The 19,867-nt window shown below is 45.4% G+C and overlaps 1 protein-coding gene across 1 annotated transcript in view; it reads left to right on the top strand.

Moving 5' to 3' along the window:
• Positions 1-19,867, top strand: part of GPA33 (glycoprotein A33) — a 51,706-nt gene that overhangs the window by 817 nt on the left and 31,022 nt on the right. The window contains exon 2 of the mRNA XM_040229958.1: positions 15,978-16,132. Coding sequence (XP_040085892.1) covers positions 15,978-16,132 — 155 coding nt within the window. The remainder of the gene's footprint in view (positions 1-15,977; positions 16,133-19,867) is intronic.

The following is a 19,867-nucleotide window of genomic DNA, read 5'->3' on the forward strand; positions in this document are numbered from 1 at the left end:
ATCATTTACAGGGCTAGAGAAGACAAAGCAAAAACAAAGAGGAAAACAACCAATTAGAAAAGCTCTTGCCAAGGGTCAAAGCTCTTTAGCTCTCTTCATACTCTGGTCATTGAAAACTCAGAACATGGGGAAACCCCACATAATGAAAAACAGACATTCATTAATATAATGGTAGACTCCAATTCAAGTGCTAAATAGCAAAGTCACTGTGTGAGGATCCATGGAGGGTCTAAGGGTTAGGATGAAGGTCTTGGCATTAGACTCCTGGGAACTGACAGGAAGTAGAATGAGCAAGGAATTTGAGAGATAAGGGTTGGGGAATTTTAGGAGTTGACCATGCTGAGAATCTCATCCGCTTGCAATTTATTTATCTATTTTAAAATTTGGCCATATTTAAAACTAAAAATATTATTTTTGTTTGATGAAAGAGTCTTTAAATTCTGTATTACAATTGTCAAATATTTCACATACATGATTTTATATAATCCCACAATAAACCTCTTTTCTCCTACTCCTATCTTGCCCTTCCTCTCTTCCTTCTCCCCACTGGTAACCATTAGTTTGTTCTTTATATCCATGAATCTGCTTCTTTTTTTTTTTCATTTTGTTCATCTGTTTGTTACATTTTTTTAGATTCCACATGTGATATCATACAGTGTTCGTCTTTCTCTGTATCAGCTTGCAATTTAGAGATTAGTGTGGGCTTCAGGGGTCTAGCAAGACTAGGGTGTGCTGTTGAATCCAAGTTCATGGGTCCCATGTACAATGAGGCTAAATAAACGGAAAGACTGGAGTGTGGAAGAGAAAGTTTTACTGCAAGGGCCATAATAGAAGGGGTGGCTCATGCTCAAAAGACCGAAACTCCCCAGAGGGTTTCAAGAAAGCATTTTTAAAGGCCAGGTGAGGAAGGAGAGTCACAGAATGTGTGATCAGCTTGTGCACAGTTTTCTGTTTGGTTGATGGTGAGGTAACAGGGTGGTGTCACAGGGGTTAACATCATTCTCAGGCTCCAGTAGCTCTGGGGCTGCATGCTCACAGTCATCAAGTACTTTCTTCCATTTGGTAGGGGGGTTCAGTAACTCTAAAGCAGCTCAGGAAATGAGCATCCGGTAGTGCTGTCTAGGTTCTTCAGGGAGGAGCTAAACATTCTGTGACTGCTGTATGGCTAATTTACTGTTTAAATTCTTATCAGTTTTCCTGGTCCAACTGCTACTTTTGCATTCACTCTTGATTCAGACTTTTATGACACAGGGTAGGCCTGGGAGTGGAGAAGGAAATGGCATCCCACTCCAGTGTTCTTGCCTGGAGAAGCCCAGGGACGGGGGAGCCTGGTGGGCTGCCGTCTACGGGGTTGCACAGAGTCGGACACGACTGAAGTGACTTAACAGGAACAGGCCTGGGAGACCACAACTTTTCCACAAACAAGGGGCAGGCAGAGGACATGCCGAGGACATGCAGAGAAAGATCTGTCCTGGGCAGTCCCATAGGGTCCTGCGCAGTTACAGGAGGAGGTGAAGAGTTCCTCCAGGAGACTTGGGAGCCCTAAGGCCTGGGAAGTGGAACGGAACAGGGTCTGATTTAGGACTCACTTTTCCGCTCCTAGAGGCAAGCTCCAAACCAGTTGGCCTGCCAGCCCAGGGTGGTTCTCCCAGGCCTCCAGGTTTCTGCAGGTTCCCCTTCTTTCCCCATCTCTCCAAACCCAATCTTGAAGCTGTTGGTTGCTCGGGAGGGTCTGGTCGCACTCGAAGGCCCTGCCAGAAGGCCCATCTGACTGGGACAGAGGGGCCCTCATCATCAGGCTAGAGGGCACACTTGGTTCATTCTTTCATCCAAACAGCTCTTTACCAAGCACATAGTTTGTGCAGGAAACACAGGAGTGAGGGGCCTGGAATGAATTACAGTCATCAGGGAATCTGTCTCAGCCATCACATCCAGACCCGAATGACGTGCTTCAAGTCTCAAGGGTAGGAGGCTGAGAGGAAATGATCACCCTTTCTGGGCTGGGCCAGTGACCTCTGATCCTCTTCTCCAGAGCCTAGAAGTCTCTCTCATGCCTTGCCTCCCCCTCTACACACCCCTGCATTTGCAGTCTGGCTGCAACCCGAAAAGCCATCCAGGAATAAAAAGAAGGGATTTGGGCTTAGGGAAAAAACAACCCAAACAAAACAGACTGAAAAGTTTACCTAACTGTGAACAGCCTCGAGCGTACATTTCACCCCTTCCTGTGAGAAGGCGTGTGACCCCTGGGCGAACTCACCCAGTGGAACCAGTTCTCGGGATTGTGTTCAGACACACTGATAGAGTGTTCTGCCCCATCCACTTCCCTCCACCCTCCAAGTCTGGCACCAGGGGCGCATCACCTTTGCCTCCATACTTTATACTAAGGGGAAGGCGCTGGAGCAGTGGAGCTATGGAAGCTGGGCTTGGTGGCTAGCTCTGGGTATATGTTTGCCAAGTGGAAATGTTTGTCGGTGAAACAGTCATTTCCATGTGTAAGTGAGCAATAAAGGCCTTCCAAAGTCAAACATAAAAACTGTTGGGTGGCACTCCCCACCATGGCTCAGAGAGGACACCAGAGGAGGAACAGGGAAATTAGGGAGGGCTTTCTGGAGGAGGTGGAGATTAAGCTGGATTCCAGAGGACCTACTGGCTTTCCCCATTGTTTGTTCTTCACCTGATCTTGCTCAGTAACCACTAAAATTTTGCTGATGTCTTGGGCAGAGTACCATAACAGAATTAATGAACAGAGGCCCCAGGACTCATCGGACTTTGGGGAATCAGAATAAAATCACCTTAGGGTATGCAAACAGAAGGTGGTGCATTCAAGAATTTAAAAACAGTGCTTCAACCAACTAAAAGTCAGTATGACAGTTCCAAAAATGTCAGTGAGACAAAACGTCTTCCTCCCTGGCAGACGCTCCCACCCGCTTCTCCTCTCGTGGCACAGGCACTCGGGAAGGGCAGGCCCTCTTCCTCAACTGACTTTAGCAAGGGGCAAATCAGGTGCCTCAATAAATCTCAGTTTCCTAATCTGTGAAATGGAGAGGGCAACCTATAATGTATGAAAATGCACATTTTACCTCCCATTTGGTTATTAGGGATAGCAAATGAGGTTGTCAATGTTAAGACCCTGGATCAGTGCCTGCCACATAATAAGCATTCAATAAATGCCTGTTATTATTGTTGTTGTTGTTATTAGTGTGGGCAAGTGTGAATTATAGGAAAGTAACTAGACTTTGGTGATCAACTGTCTGATCACTCTGACCTGGCAGACATCTGCTAAGAGAAGGAGAGTCACTGTGGATGAAAGATTTTGTCACCCCTCCCAAAGGCTGCTAGAGAAAATGCTCCAACTTGCGTATAAGACCAAAGCTCTTCCACTCTGGGAATTTTTTCAGCCACCAGACTCCATGAAAGACTTGGTATAGTAGAAGCTTTAGCTGCAGGAAAAGAGAGGCATAAAGAGGAGTCCACCAAGGGGAAAAAAGTCTCTGAGACACTCTGCCCAGAGTCACTAAAATCTTTGAAGACTTGATAAAAAACATAACCAAACAAAAAGCCCTACCTTCCTAGAACTAGAGGAAACCTCAACGCTTAAATTAGAAAAGCAGAAAGTACTGCTTTTCACCAAGAAATAAGGGAATCTATCATCTCAAAATATTCAAGATGAGAAAATATTTTTTTTTCTCCTCCATCTAAAAAAAAATTTCAATAAGTTCATGGATGATTCATCCATGATGGGTTTTTGTTGGGAACTATTAATAAGTTTCAAATTTCCTATGTTTGTAAAGTTGATCATGCCATCTTAGAATCCTTCCCCAGGGGCCTTCGTTACAGCTACAGTCCCCAGCAGGAGAATTTTCCTACATGACAGATTTGCCCACTCTGAAGTACCATGTTCCTGTTAGTCACACAGGCTTGGGCAGCTTCCTGAGACCTTCCCTGTCAGAGGGTGGCATATCTTAGCCTCGTGTCCCTTGCATCTCTAAGTCCACACAGTGGTCCAGGCTCTGAGGTTTACAGGGCTCAATCTGAAACATGTACAAAGATGAGAACCAGATAAGAGAGTGGCCTTGTGCCCAGTTCATCTGACCCCATGAGTGCATGCTAGTAGCTTCAGTCATGTCTGGCTCTTTGCAACCCCACAGACTATGGCCTGCCAAGCTCCTCTGTCCAGGGGATTCTCCAGGCAAGAATACTGGTGTGGGTTACCATTTCCTCCTCCAGGGTATCTTCCCGACTCAGGGACCGAACCTGGGTCTCCTACATCTGCACTGCAGGCAGATTCTACGAGTGGCCTTGTGCCCAGTTCATCTCCACTCCAAGAGGGTGGTATTCAGACCAGAGCCAAAAGTGTTGGCCAGCAAGTGCACTGCAAGATGGCCCGGCTGGCCTTTTATCTCCTCCCTGGCTCTAAGCCCTGTTGCCACACCAGACCCCAGGGTGTGACTCACACCTGGAGCCTGGGGAGGGCCTGCTGGTGCCTAAGCACAAGTCAGAAGCCAGTGCTCATAGGGAGAGTTCATGTGCCTAGGGAATTACATTGTCTGCCTGTCAGAGAAGAAATCAGATTAAAATGTCCCAGTCCCAGCTCCCACCTTGAAGTGGGAAGAATGCAATGAATGGTCACCCTAAGAGTGGTATGCGTGCAATGAGTGATGGTTTAGGGCAGGGGCTGCAACCCAGGCAGCCCATCAGTATCCCCTGGGGAGTAAAAGTACACATGTCCAGGCCCTCCCAGTCCCTCTGAGTCAGACTCTTGAGAGGCAGAATCTGGCCATCTCTCTGATTATGAAAATTTACCCAAGTGATTCTGATGTGAAAAACTCAGTTCAGAGTTGCCTACTGGACCTTGAGGAAAAATAGGTTTAACGAATAATTGTCTCTGTGACTGGTGCTGATACTTGGCATGTGATTTGCCGCTCAATTTTGCAGCATCTGGCTGCTTCCCTGGGTTAATGCCCAGCCTCCAAATTGATGTCTTAACTCACACTTTCATATGCGTAGAAGTCATCTTGAGATCTTGTCAAAACACAGACTGACTCGTAGGTCTAGGGAAGGGCTTGGGAATCTGAATTTCTAACAAACTCCCAAATGATGTTGCTGCTCCTCCAGGGACTACAGTTTGAAAAACAAGGCCTCCAGGGAAGAACTGGTTCTTGGGCACAGGTGTGATCCTCCTCTTGCCCTTTTGCCCTCTAGGGCCCCATCCCAGGGTCTTGGTAACCGAGTAGCACTGCTTACCGAGTAGCACTGCTTACTGTGATGCCGGCTAGCAGGGAGGAAGCCTAGGGGAAAGTGAGCCTGGCTCAGCAGGTGCTTCTATTCCTGGCAAGGTCTAAGCCTGATAATCCGTCCCTCCTTCCTAACATTCTCTAGTCTGTCGGTTCCCCAGGGTACACCCATTCCTGGTTCTCCTCTGGCATTCCTGGGCTAACCCTTTGACATCTCCTTTGCAGCTTCATGCTTCTCGGCCTACCATGAAATGTTAGAATTCCCTCCACTTAGACCCTCACCTACATCTGCACTTTAGTTGACACCCATTCTGACGGGGTTCCCCTTGTGGCTCAGCTGGTAAAGAATCTGCCTGCACTGCAGGAGACCTGGGTTCAATCCCTGGGTTGGGAAGATCCCCCGGAGAAGGGAAAGGCTACCCACTCCAGTATTCTGGCCTGGAGAATCCCATGGACTGTGGAGTTGCAAAGAGTTGGACACAACTGAGCAACTTTCAATCACTCACTCATTCTGACTGATTCCCATTTGACCCCATTTTTGTCTTCAAACTCAATCTCTCTCTTGAGCCTTAGACCGATAAATCCAAAAGTATGCGTGACTTTTCAATTTAGATATCTCAGAATCAGTTCAAACTCACAAGCTGTAAACCAAACTCATGATCTTTGTCCCTACATTTGGGCCCTTTTCAGTGATCTCTACATCAGTAAATGACACCCAATCCCTCCAGGAATGAAAGCCAGAAAAATAGGAGTCATCTGTTACTGTTTTCTATTGCAATGTAATTATCCACTCCAAAACTTAGTAGTAACTTAAAACAATAATAATAAGCATTTATTTTGCTCACAAATCTGCAACTCAGATGGGGCTTGGCAGGGACAGCTTATCCCTGCTCCATGCGGTGTCAGCTGGGGTGACTTGATTGGGGTTGGAAGACCCACTTCCAAGACTCTGGCTTACTGGCTGGCAAGTAGTTGCTAACTCTGATTCCTCTCTTTGTGAACTTCTCCATAGGGAAGCTTGGGCTTCCTGACAGCACGGTGGCTAGATTATAAGAGTGAACATCTAAAGAGATATAAGGTGGGAACTGCCAATATCTTAAAGTCTGGGTCCAGATATTGACCCAGCATCTTTTACCATACTTCCACCATATTCTGTTGATCAAGCAATCACAGAACCTAGGTTCAAGGGAGGGGACATGAGTCCTTTTGATGAGAGGAGTTCCAAAGCATTTTGGGACCATATTTTAAAACCACCATATCACCCTTGACAGCTTCTTCTCTAGCTACAAATTCAAGTCATCACTAAGTCCTGATGATTTTAGCCCTCCAGTATCTCAAAAATCTGTTCATCTTTCTCTATTTCCTCTGACACCTCTCTGAAGTAAGCTCCCTCTCCTAAGCTACTTCCATAGTCTTCAGCTGGGCTCGTGAGCCTATTTTGCCCCTTCTATCTGCTGTCCACCCTGAAGCCAAAATGATCTGTTAAAATAAAATTATGACCATGATACTATGCCTACTTGAAGCTGTTCAGTGATTGCCCATTACTATTAGGATAAGACTCATATTGTGAGGATAGTTTCTCCTAACTCTTATTTAGACTCTGTAAACCACTGGGACATTCTTCCAAATCCCAATATTTCAGCACCTAGAATGTCTCTACACTTTTGATATTATAAAAATCTTTGCCACATTACATCTTTCACTGCTTGGTCTGGAAAAATATTATCATCAGACCTCTTTGTAGGATCAGTACCTTCCTTTTTTCTGGCTGCTGCTGCTGCTGCTGCTAAGTCGCTTTAGTCGTGTCCGACTCTGTGCAACCCCATAGACGGCAGCCCACCAGGCTCCACCATCCCTGGGATTCTCCAAGCAAGAACACTGGAGTAGGTCGCCATTTCCTTCTCCAATGCATGAAAGTGAAAAGTGAAAGTGAAGTCGCTCAGTTGTGTCTGACTCTTAGCCACCCCATGAACTGCAGCCCACCAGGCTCCTCTGTCCATGGGATTTTCCAGGCAAGAGTACTGGAGTGGGGTGCCATTGCCTTCTTCTGGCTAACCTTGAAGTATCACAAGTTCTTTCTCTCCATAAAGCCTTTCCAAGTAACTTTAAGCCACAATGTTTTTTTCCTGATTTGATTTTGAGGTCTCAATCACTTTTTTTTCCATCTGATTTACTGCCATTTAACCTTTCATCCATTTTGAGACCTGTTTGCCTAAGCAGCATGGGGACAAGCACTTCTGCATATATATATATACATATATATATATTTTTTTTCCTGTATCATAGTTTCTGGAACAAGTGCTCACAATCTATTTATGAACAATATATTTTGGTTTTCCAGTATTAAGTTATAGTTTTATAATCCTCTTTTTTTCTCCAACTCTTTTCATTGGGCTCTTTCCTCAGATATAAAATTCCCTTTAATTTAGCTGGGGTATCCATCTTACCAAGCATTCTCAGATACTATTATTGACCTTTAAATTATGAGATTCTACCATGTGTGCTAACCATAAACAGCTAGATTCTTGTCCTTGATGATTGATTTTGAGGGTGTTCTGCCCGCTTATCTCCTTTATAATTTTTCTCTCTGTCCCCTCCAAATCTAAGTTAACTTTCTATCTGGTAACTTTCCCAAACTAGGCTTCTTTCCAACCAGCACCTGACCTCTAACCAGCCCCACTGCTTCCACCAGTGCCCATTTCCAAGCCCCCTTTTCTTAGATGGCCTCCAAAAAGCCTAGTGTAGGCCATGCAAGCCCCACTCCTGAAGGCTACTAGCATCCTGAGGGCCAGACTTTGCTGCTGCTGCTGTTTTTCAGTCGCCCAGTTGTGTCTGACTCTTCGTGATCCCATGGGCTGCAGCATGCCAGGCCTCCCTGTCCCTCATTACCTCCCAGAGTTTGCCCAAGTTCACGTTCATTGCATTGGTGATGCTGTCTATCCTCTGATGCCCTCGTCTCCTTCTGCCTTTGATCTTTCCCAGGGACTTTTTAAATGAATCACCTGTGTGCATCAGATGACCAAAATACTGGAACTTTAGCTTTAGCATCAGTCCATCCAGTGAATATTCAGGGTTGATCTCCCTGAAGATTGACTGGGAGCCAGAGGAGGATGGGCGAAAAGAAGATGGGCCCGAGGAGCTGCCACTGAGGAGTGAGAAGGGCCAGAGAAAGGGGTCCGAAGATGGTGGCAACCATTATGGCCACGGCTGAGCCCCTAGCTCCACACTCTGACCAGAGCCAAGACTGCTGAGCACAGCAAGTGGGGGCTTTACCTTCAGCATCAGGACCTGGAGGTGAGCTTTGCTGTGACACCGATGTGGGGTGAAGGGCACTGAAGAACAAGCGTGTTTGGACCGTGCACTTGGATTTGCCTCCTTCATTTCCAAATTGGAAGTATCTTACAAACTATGCTGATGTCCCAAACAAGCAGTAACGTCCCAAGCAGTAATTCATTGCTTGTCCCTTTATGCTCACCACCAGGCTTCTTGGGTTGAAATCAATCATCATACTCAATTTGTGACAACAAAACTCATATTGAGCAGGATATTGTCAACCAAACCAGGAAACTTTGATAAGAGACAGTGGTTGAAAGCGTAGCAGTGCCCTGCTTGTGATGAAGACTGGGATAAAGGTTTGTAGCAGCAGATCCTGTTTGTATGGGGGCACAGCCAGCTAATACAGTAACGACAGCCCTGCAAGTGACGTAGTTACAGAATATAAGCTCAATCTGGCTTCACACATCCATGTTCTCAAGTCTCTGCCCTCTGTTCTGTCCTGGAAAAACAATGGGAATGCACAGTAATGATATCTATCTCATCAAATGCCAGACCGGAGAGGACTCTTGCTTCTTCCTGCTATCATTAGGTTCTTAATTTTCCTCCTAATTTAATTATCTAAAGATAAACATCAGTGATTTTCAAACTGACAAGTGCTCACTCATTTGATGCAAGAAAGAACCCTCATACTCAAAAGAACTGTTTCAAATAGATGTAGATAGTTAAAAAAGAAAAACAAACACAAAAACCCCCCTCAATTGCTATCATGGCCTGATCGACTTGGGCCCATCCCACATTTCTGACCACACTGGTGGAGGTGTAACTTTGGAATTGCTTTCTAGAAAAGTCCTGAAGGGTGAAGTCTGGAAGATAGCAAGAATTGTCCTAAACTGCCCTGAGGGCACAAGTATGAAGTTTGAACTTGGCCTCTGTTTATTTGGAATCATCACGGCCCACCCACACCACCCACTTCCATTGCTGCACAGCGGCTTGTTTTAGTTTCTGGAATGTGGCCCACCTTCTCCCGTGCCCTGACCTCTGTATATGCTCTTCTCTCTTCCTCTCACCTCTTCCCCTTTTTTCTTGTGGTTCCCTCCCGCCCATCCTCCCATGTCAGCTCAAAGGGCCTTTCCTCAGGACAACCTCCCCTCAACCCCAATCCTCTGTTATATCCTGTCATTGACTGTGTACGACCGGTTACCACGATGGTTTTACATTTATCTCTGTGATGCAGGAACTGTGTCTGTCTCTGCTTGCCATTTTCCTGCAGAATCCAGCAGAGCCCTTGAAACACAGGTGTCCAGCAGCCATTTGCTGAGCGGGTGTCAACAAATGAGCACCCACCCCTTTGAACCTCAGCAGGCAGTAAGCTGGTTTGCTCTCAGTGTTTCCTACCTGTCTTTCTTCCTTTGCCTTTATGCTATCCTTCTCTCCAAGCCTCAATTTCCTAATTGCATTTTTTTTTTATCAACATTTATCCATCCTGCATCCTCTTTCTAGGGATGGATGGGTGAGAGGGGCTAATTAAGGAGACGGGTTTGTCCTGCAGGTTAAAGGAAGAGAGCCACTCTTGCATTCCTGGGAAGACCCTCTGGAGGAGGTCATGGCAACCTACTCCAGTATTCTTGCCTGGAGAATCCCATGGACAGAGGAGCCTGGCGGGCTCCATGGAGCTGCAGAGTCAGACATGACCAAGTGACTAAGCATGTGTGCACGTGTGTACACACACACACACACACACACACACATAGTACCTTCACTCAGTGGTGGAAATTTTAGTATTGAGACAGCCAGTGGAGAATATATTTGACTTGGAGGTAAAGTTCAGTTGCTCCTCAAACCACTTGACCTTGGCAACACTCAGGTTTTATTCCCACATCCCTAACCCCTGACTGTTGAGTTTGTCTCTGTTCCCAGAGCACCCTCTCTGCCCAGGGCACCAACTGTCACACTTGGAACCTGCTTCCTCCCTGGGGTTTCTTCCTCTCCTGGCAGTCAGTGCCCTTTGGGCGGCTTCCTTGTTCTCTGCCCTGTGAGTTAGGGATGCCATAAACACCTGGCATAGGCAGAACATGGCGACAGACAGACACTCAGACAAACAGACAGCGTGCGTAGCGGTGGAGAGCAAAGCCCCTGGTCAGAGCTCACTGCTCCACTCCTGCCCATCGGCTGCTCTCTTTCTGCACATTCGGGCACGGGTACCTCTTGCCATGGGCAAGGGTTTGCTCATACCCACCCAGGCAGGGAGCGTGCTCCATCTGGCTTCTCCTCCTTTTTAAATTTTTTTTAAGGAGTCACTTCTTTTCTAGGAGCTCCATCCCTATGACCTAGGAGCCTGCTCAAGTCTCTCCATCTTCCATTCCAGGGGGGATGAAAGAGACCTTCTCAAGATCTTTCATAGCCTTCTGTCTGAAGCTTTCCCATTTCCTTGTGTTAGGCATGTGTTAGGCAAGCTCCCTGACAAAACAGTCTGTCCCCACTTCTCTCCTTCCTTATTTCCTACTTGACTTGTAGAAATGTAACTCAGTTTTATGGTTGCAAGAGTACCACATGTCTGCTGCAGAATGTTTGGAAAATAAAAATACACAAAGAAGAAATCCAGAATTCAGAGATAACTGCTATTAATTCTATACTTTGATATATTTTCTTCTAAAATTCATTTTCTTTCTGTGACTCTGTGGAAGTGAGATACTGTTATATGCACAGTTATAGACCCTGCTTTACTCTCTTATATACACAAGTTCAACAACGTGAACTGAGTCCCTTGGGGGCTATTTCAAGTCCCATCATCTCAGTAAGGCTTTTCATTAAAATCCTTCTTCTGGATCCAAATGCACAATCCCCTCTCTCCCACCTCCATCCCTTCATATTTCACTCCTTAACACTTGCACTCAACACTTAATTAAGCTTTGTTAGGACGCTGGCTGACAGTGATTTCTAACTGCTTCCTGGGCAGGGAATATAAACCACTCAACAAACAAGGTCTTATTAGCACCCAGCTCTGTGTAGACGCCTTGGGGGTTGGAACTGGCAAGTGATGAGTACAAGAGAAGTCTGAGACACAGACCCTGCTAGAAGGAGCTGCCATCTGATGAGGGGAGGCAGCCTGCACGCATAGGCCCATACTGACATGATAATGACGTGTGCATGGGACGCAAGCTCCCTGAAGCTGTTCAGCAGAGCCAGTAGGGGCTGAGACGATCCTAGTGGATTCCCTAAAAAGGTAGGGCATGACCATGCCTCTGATCACTTTCTCAGTGCCTTGCACCAGACTAGCGCCTTAGGAAAAATTCATTAAATTGACCGGAATGTATAGATTCCTGAAGATCTTTGTTGAAAAAAGGCTTCCACAAATGTCCATTGAGTTCTAACCCCTCCTCCCCACCTCTCCATCTCCCCTTCCCCAGCTGTCATTCTGAGAGCCTGCAGGGTCATTTCCACCTTGGGCGACAGGACAGACCAACATGTATGTGCACGTATGAGCTGCACCCCTTGCCCTAGAGACCAGCACTTTCTCACTGTAAGAGCTCTATCTACCTGGTCCTAAGGCACGATGGGTTCCTTCTGGCCTCCAGCACCTCCTCCCTAACTAAGACTGTGGTTTCTCTGTGCAAATGGATTTTCCTAAGTGGAGGCATTACTGCCAGTTTCCCAAGGGTACCCATAATGTGCTGTGTACGCCTCAAGCAGCCGGTTCCATCAAGCATTTCATTAGCCTCCTTGGATGTATTGCTTTCTAGTTAGCTCTCAAGAGGCAGTTTATTATCTTCTTAACAAACCTTAATTATTTACAAGCAATTCTGGAGGCCTTAAGCTGAGTCTTCACACCCCAGTCACTTAGGGAGTTTCAGTGACCTTTACCATTTCCACCTGGGGCCACCTGCAGACTTGGTGTCCACTCTCTGGGGCTCCTTTGGTTATTTATTTGATTTTTTAAAAAAATCATTATCTAGAAACTAAGCTTCTCTGGTTATAAATCCTACCCATCTTTTAAACTTAAGTTCTCTGTAACGCATTCATTTTGCTGGCAAAGGGCACTTAATTGAGTATCTCCTATGTATTACGAGGGCTTCCCTGGTAGCTCAGAGGTTAAAGCATCTGCCTGCAATGCGGGAGAGCTGGGTTCGATCCCTGGGTTGGGAAAATCCCCTGAATGAAGGAAACAGCAACCCACTCCAGTATTCTTGCCTGGAAAATCCCATGGACAGAGGAGCCTGGTGGGCTATACTCCACCGGGTAGCAAAGAGTCGGACATGACTGAGCGACTTCACTTTCACTATGTATTAGGCACTTTGTTGAACCCTGAGGCTATGAGAATGAAAGAAGCACAGTGCAGCAGAGAAGACATGACAATCTAGAGTGTGGACACAGCTCTTGCTTAGGCGCCAGGGTGAAGCTTGTGCTTACTAAACATGTTGTCATCCAACCCTCACAACCTTGAGTTAGGTAGCATAATTAACCTCATTTTATAGTCAAGGAAACTGAGGTACAGAGAAGTTAATTAAGTTGTGCAGGGTTGCACTGCTAGGAAAGCTAGGGATGAGGATGCCAGCCTGGGCAGTTTGGTTCCAGTAGTTGTGCTTTTGGCCACTCGGTCATGCTGTGTAACAGACTTTCATGAGAGAGTACTAGGATGAAGGTACTCATGCGTGGTACTTGTGGCACACAATTCTGAGATTTTGATTCCTTCTTTGCGGGTGAAAGCACCTACTCTCCCAATTTGTATACCCTTGGGAAGGTTAACACATCCCTGAACTATTAGTTTTTAACACCTTATGGTGAATTAGCTTAGACAGATAATCTTCATCAATATCAGAAGAGCCCAGCCTTGGTAAAAAAAGAAAGGAGAGCAGGAGGGAGGAGGAGAGAAAGAATACTTCTGGAGGAGGAGAGACACAGCTGTTAGCAGTAACAGGATGTGCGAGCGGCAACGACTGGGGAGAAGGTGGGTTCTGGGCAGCTGGAAAGAAGATGCCCAGTGTAGACCTATACAAAAAGTAGACAGGGGGGTTGTTGGAAAGCTCTAGAAAACAACTTCTCCACTTCCTAGTGTTCTGATTATAGATTAGATATCCTCACCCAGTGCTTTTCCCTCATCCACTGGGTAGAATGCAAAGATTCCATAGAATGTGGGTCACAGAGCTAATAAACAGTAAGCCTATGGGAAGAGGTGAAAGAAACTGGACTTATTACAGTTTATTACGGAACTAGGAATGAGAAAGCTGGTGATTACAAACATCAGAAGCCTCTGAGTTTATGATGGGAAGTTATTAAGAAGTTAAGCCAGATGTCTTTGTTGCCAGTAATGTCAGAACAAGAGGATACTGACTGAATCAGTGAGAAGGATTTAGATTAGCTATGGAGGATTCCCAGTGATGGCTGTTGGCCTGAAGTGCTTAAACATAGGATACATTCTCATCTAGGATTATGGAAAATGTAAGTGTGTCTTAGGGCACAGGATTGGCCTTTAAAAATCCTTCCCAGGTTTACAAATAACATTTAAATAGCACTCTATATTTGTTCAAGATATTTTCACTTTCTTTATGAGTTCTTCCTCATCCATTCATTTCAATCTCTTCTCTCATTAACATAAAATGACTTTAACTCGCTGTTATTATGATCTTTAAAAGTGATCTATTCTTTTTAAATTAATTAACTTGTTTCTTTTTCGCTGCACTGGGTCTCCGTTGCTGCTCTTGGGCTCCTCTCTAGCTGCGCTGAGTGAGGGCTCCTCTCTAGCTGCGGCGCATGCGCTTCTCTCTGTGGCGGCTTCTTTAATGGCAGAGCATGGGCTTAGCGTGCACAGGCTTAGTTGCCCCGCCATATGTGGGATCTTCTTGGACCAGGGATTGAATTCATATCCCCTGCATTGACCGGCAGATTCTTAACCATTGGACCACCAGGGAAGCCCCTTGATCTAGTCTTTAGTTATAGTCATTAGTAATTATTATTTATTTACGATAGTTCACCCATAATGATGGTGATGGTTTTTCTTGTGATTAACTTCTAATTAAGGATGCACCTCAACAAATGGCAACCCACTCCAGTACTCTTGCTTGGAGAATCCCATGGACAGAGGAGCCTTATGGGCTACAGTCCATGGGTCGCAGAGAGGCGGACACAACTGAGTGACTTCACTTCACTCAGTAAAAGACTATGAGATGAGAAAGTAGAAGTTATTCAATATGAATATATATATATATATATATATATTGAACACACACATATGTAATGTAACTGTCATATATTAAGCACTGATTATGGGTCAGGAGTAATTCTAAACAAAGTACACTTTTCATGTTATTTAATTTTCAAACAACCCATTTTTCAAGCAAGGACTCTGGTGCAGAGAGCTTAAGTAAGTTGCTCAAGGCTACACATTTCGTAGATAAAGGAACTGGGATTGCAAAGGGGCATTCTAGCTCTGAAGCCTGTGTGTTCAAACTCAGTGCTATGCTACTCATACAGGCACGCCAAATCTACACCCACCTGCAGAGCAGTTCCTCCTAAGGAAGACCTGAGGGCTGATCAAGCAGTTACTACATACAGAAGGACAGCACAGAAATGAGCAGGAAACACAAAGATGTTGTACCCATGGGAACCCAGCCCCTAACAGAAACTAATAAAGAGGGTTATTGCTGATGGGCCCAAGTATGGACTTGCCCACCTGAGAAACAGCATAAAAATCAGCAGTTCGAAGGGCACTCAGACTATATGGGAAGGAAATCCACCTGCTAGAGCTTCAGCCAAATGGGCGTCACTCACACTGTAGTCACAGGCCCACTCAGATTCAAGGGGAGGGGACACAGACCCCAGGGCTCGATGGAGGAGAGTCAATGTCACATAGTAAGAATGTATGTGATGAGAGAGGCTATTGTGACCACACTCTTTTTCTCATCGTTTTTTTTTTTTTTCTGATAAACTTATATAGAATAAATGCTCCTGGGAGTATGCTCTCTCTCTTTACCTTGACTTAATCTTATTCAACGAATTTACCATATATAAGCACTCCATAAATATGCATTAAATACTGAGTGAATTATCATCACAACAAAAAAAGATGGGGGGGGCGATATTTACTGAGTGTGTTCTATATGCCAGGCATTAAGCAAAGCATTTACATGCTATCTCATTTAATTCTCTAAACAATTCTGAAAAGTGTTAGTGTTCCTTTTTCTGGATGAGAACTGAGGCCTAGAGAAGTTTGCACAATGCCTAAGAGGAGGGGTGGGGCTGAGGCTCAAAGCCAGGCTTTTGCCCACCACACAAGCTGCTTAACTTTATTGAGATGCTGCAGGGGACAGGGTGAACCAAGCTATGCGTGTTTGTCTTCACCCGAGGCTTGGAGGAGAATAGCTGGTGTGCCGGGGCCAGGAGCGCAGCTGCAGCGTGTTGAGCTGTGCTTGGAGGAGACCAGTGGGCAGTGAGTGGGTATGCAATGTCATTTACTTCCCACTTTCTTTCCAGTCTGGATGACTGCCCATGCCATCTTTGTGGACACCCCAAAGGATGTTCTTCGGGCTGCACGGGGGAAATATGTTACCCTTCCATGCTCCTACCAAACTTCCTCCCCCAACCGAGAGGGATTTATCCAGTGGGACAAGCTTCTAAGGAGTCACACGGTAAGGATCCTTAAAACGCTGCTGCTGCTGCTGCTGCTGCTAAGTCGCTTCAGTCGTGTCCGACTCTGTGTGACCCTATAGACGGCAGCCCACCAGGCTCCCCCGTCCCTGAGATTCTCCAGGCAAGAATACTGGAGTGGGTTGCCATTTCCTTCTCCAATGCATGAAGGTGAAAAGAGAAAGTGAAGTCGCTCAGTTGTATCTGACTCCTAGCGACCCCATGGACTTCAGCCCACCAGGCTCCTCCACCCATGGGATTTTCCAGGCAAGAGTACTGGAGTGGGGTGCCATTGCCTCCTCCCCTTAAAACGCTGGGAACATGCATATACGTCTGAGTATGACCTGATCATAGAGCAGCAGTTCCCAGCCTTTCTGGCACCAGGGACCTATTTTGTGAAAGACTATTTTTCCAGGGACTGGGTGGTGGGAGGTGGTTTGGGGATGATTCAAGCACATGACATTTATTGTGCACTTTATTTGCATTATTAAATTGTGATATACAATGAAATAATTATACAGCTCATCATAATGCAGAATCAGTGGAAGCCCTGAGCTTATTTTCCAGAAACTGATCTGACGGGAGGCGGAGCTCAGGTGGTAATGAGAGTGATGGAGAGCAGCTGAATGCACAGATTCGCTCACTTGCCTGCCGCTCCTCTGCTGCTGGGACCTGGTTCCTCACAGGCCGAGCACCAGTACCGGCCCATGACCTGGAGGCTGGGGACTCCTGTCTTAGAGGACAAGCACTACAAAACCTTTCATTACAAGTTAGATAGACTAAGCCTAGTTAACGCCCAGGCTGGGCTGGGTGGGGAAGGAGCGGTGACTGTTGGGTTGGACCCAGGGAGGGCTGTATTGTGCCATCTCTAGTCTGAAAGAGTTACCTTCCCTCACACGTCTTTCTGTTGTCCAGTCTCAAGTGACCTTTACTGTATCATCTGAGTCAGTCATTACTTTTGATTAACACAGAGCTCTCCCTGAGACCAAATTTTGGTGTAGCTTTTTTTCCTTCCTGCTTGGGTTCTTTCAGGGAGTATGGGAAGATTTTATTTTCTCTTTTGGAATAGATAGTAACCCTATGGTTCAAAAATTAAAACATCATGAAGAAGTCCATTGAGAAGTCTCATTCCCACCCTTGCCAAGCTTGTCCCATCCCTGCCCCAGTGTCCATACCCTAATCCCCTTATCTCCCCTTTCTCCCAGACAAGGCTAATTTTCACTGGTACTGGTTCTTTGGGGGGCAGCATTTACTCTAATTTATTGGTATTTCTGCCACAATCATTCAGTACTGTGAATACCACTTTTGGCTAAGATCTGGTTTCTTGTGTTTCCTTCCAATGGTTCTTTATGCCAGCTCAGAAAATGTCTATATTCCTACTCACAAAAATACATCTGCTTTCCACCCTAGAATCCCAATCCCTATTCCCCTCACTAGAGGTAGGAGTGTGTGTGTGTGTGTGTGTGTGTGTATGAGTGTGTGAGTGTGTGTGTTCAGTAGTGTTCAACTCTGCAACCCCATGGACAGGAGACTGGCAGGCTCCTCGTCCATAACTGGTCTCTTACATCTTCTGCATTATCAGGTGGATTATCAGTGGGATTCTTCCCACTGCACTACCTGGGCAGCCCACTAGAGGCGACCACTATTACCAGCTTTTGGGGTGGCCTTCTGTAGATGCATCTCATGTAAACACAGGCATATATGACATATATGAACATGTAAGTTTCTATAAACTTCATGCACACTGTCCTCCACTTGGCTTTTTTCCTCTTAATATACTTTGGAGCTCTTTCCATATGTCAGTGCATTTATATTTATCTTATTTTTATTTTAATTCATATTATGTATTTCATTTTATGAATGTTCTATCTGTGCCAACGATGGACATTTGTTTTGCTCCCTATATTTTGCTACTACAAATAATATTGCAATAAATATCCATATATGCATGTCTCTAGGTATATATTTATAACTACTATTGTAATTGTTTATAAATAGGTATTCATATATTAGATAAATTATTTTAAAATGGAACTTTGGGGTCAAAGGCTATGTGAATTTAACATTTTGATAAATGTCAAGTTGCCTTCTTTGTATGTCAGACCAATTTTCAGGTTCACCAACAACAGTGCAGGCACTTAATTCTCTAATTCAGGCTATTCTCAAGCTACCTGATATTTGTGAATTTGATGAGTGGAAAAATATCTCATTATTGATCAAATTCACATTTCTTTAACTATAAGGAGAGGAACATCTATTCATAAGTTTTTTGGGTTTATTTATTTTTTTTTGCTGCACCAACTGGCATATGGGATCCTAGTTCCCTAACCAAGGATCAAACCCTCCCCCCTGCAGTGGAAACAGTCTTAACTACTGACCACCAGAAAGTCCCTATTCATAAATTTTCAAGTTACTTCTATTTTTAAAGTGCAAACATGGCTGGCATCGGATCCCCAGCTATTCAGAGAGAAGGCATTAAGCTTTCCCCTGACATAGAAGGGATGGCCCAAGACACGCAAATTCTAGGGCAGCAGGGCTGAGGAGCGAGGAGAGCAATTCTTGGCCTGAAGCACCTTACTGTCTGTTGCCCAAGGGACCCTGATGGGCCAGAGTACCTGTCCTATCAGTTTCCAGAATCCCAGGAAAAAACCTAGAGAAGGCAGCTGCTGCCGTTAGCTTGCAGAAACTGAAGACATGTTCTCTCAGCAAACCAGATGTTAGGTCTCTCCCACCTAACAAAGATAAATTTATCTCTTTTGAGATAAATACTAAAGATCTTATGTTGACTGATCCCTTACTTCCTAAAGGATTTGAGGCAATCACATTGAGAGCAAGTAAGTTCAGTTCAGTTCAGTTGCTCAGTCATGTCCAGCTCTTTGTGACCCCATGGACTGCAGCACACCAGGCTTCCCTATCCCTCACCAACTCCTGGAGCTTGCTCAAACTCATGTCCATCGAGTTGGTGATGCCATCCAACCATCTCATCCTCTGTCATCCCCTTCTCTTCCCGCCGTCAATCTTCCCCAGGATAGGGTCTTTTCTAATGCTTCAGTTCTTCTCATCAGGTGGCCAAAGTATTGGAGCTTCAGCTTCAGTCCTTCCAGTGAATATTCAGAACTGCTTTCTTTTAGGATTGACTGGTTGGATCTCCTTGCAGTCCAAGGGACTTCAAGAGTCTTCTCCAACACCACAGTTCAAAAGCATCAATTCTTTGGCACTCAGCTTTCTTTATGTTTTACCTTGCACACCCATACATGACCACTGGAAAAACCATAGCCTTGACTAGACAGACATTTGTAGACAAAGTAATGTCTCTGCTTTTTAACATGCTGTCTACGGGTGAGAATACTCTGCGAGTTCTACCACAGCCCTATTTTTAATTTTAATTTGCTGTTACTTGAGAGCAAGTAAGAGTGCAGAGAAAAGGATTACATCTATGCCCTCAAGGAGGTTATTGTGACGGGTACTAGCAAGAGTGGGAGATGACATGGGGGAGAGTCAAGGAAGGGGAAGCCTTAGGATAGCTGTAACCAGTAGGTCAGAAAAAAAGTTGAACTGAGAAAGACCAACATCCATACAGTCATCCACAGCTCAAGAAAGGTCCTCATCTCCTGCTTTCTTGCTCCTCCCTTTCTCAGCCAAGCTTCCCGAGAGTCATCTGTTCCTACCAGAGCTGTGGCATGTGACTGGGCGAATTATGCCTCTGGGTACCCAGCCCGGGGGACCTGGTCACCATT

The sequence above is a fragment of the Oryx dammah genome, unplaced genomic scaffold (assembly GCF_014754425.2).
Source record: "Oryx dammah isolate SB20612 unplaced genomic scaffold, SCBI_Odam_1.1 HiC_scaffold_28, whole genome shotgun sequence".
NCBI classification, from domain to species: domain Eukaryota; kingdom Metazoa; phylum Chordata; class Mammalia; order Artiodactyla; family Bovidae; genus Oryx; species Oryx dammah.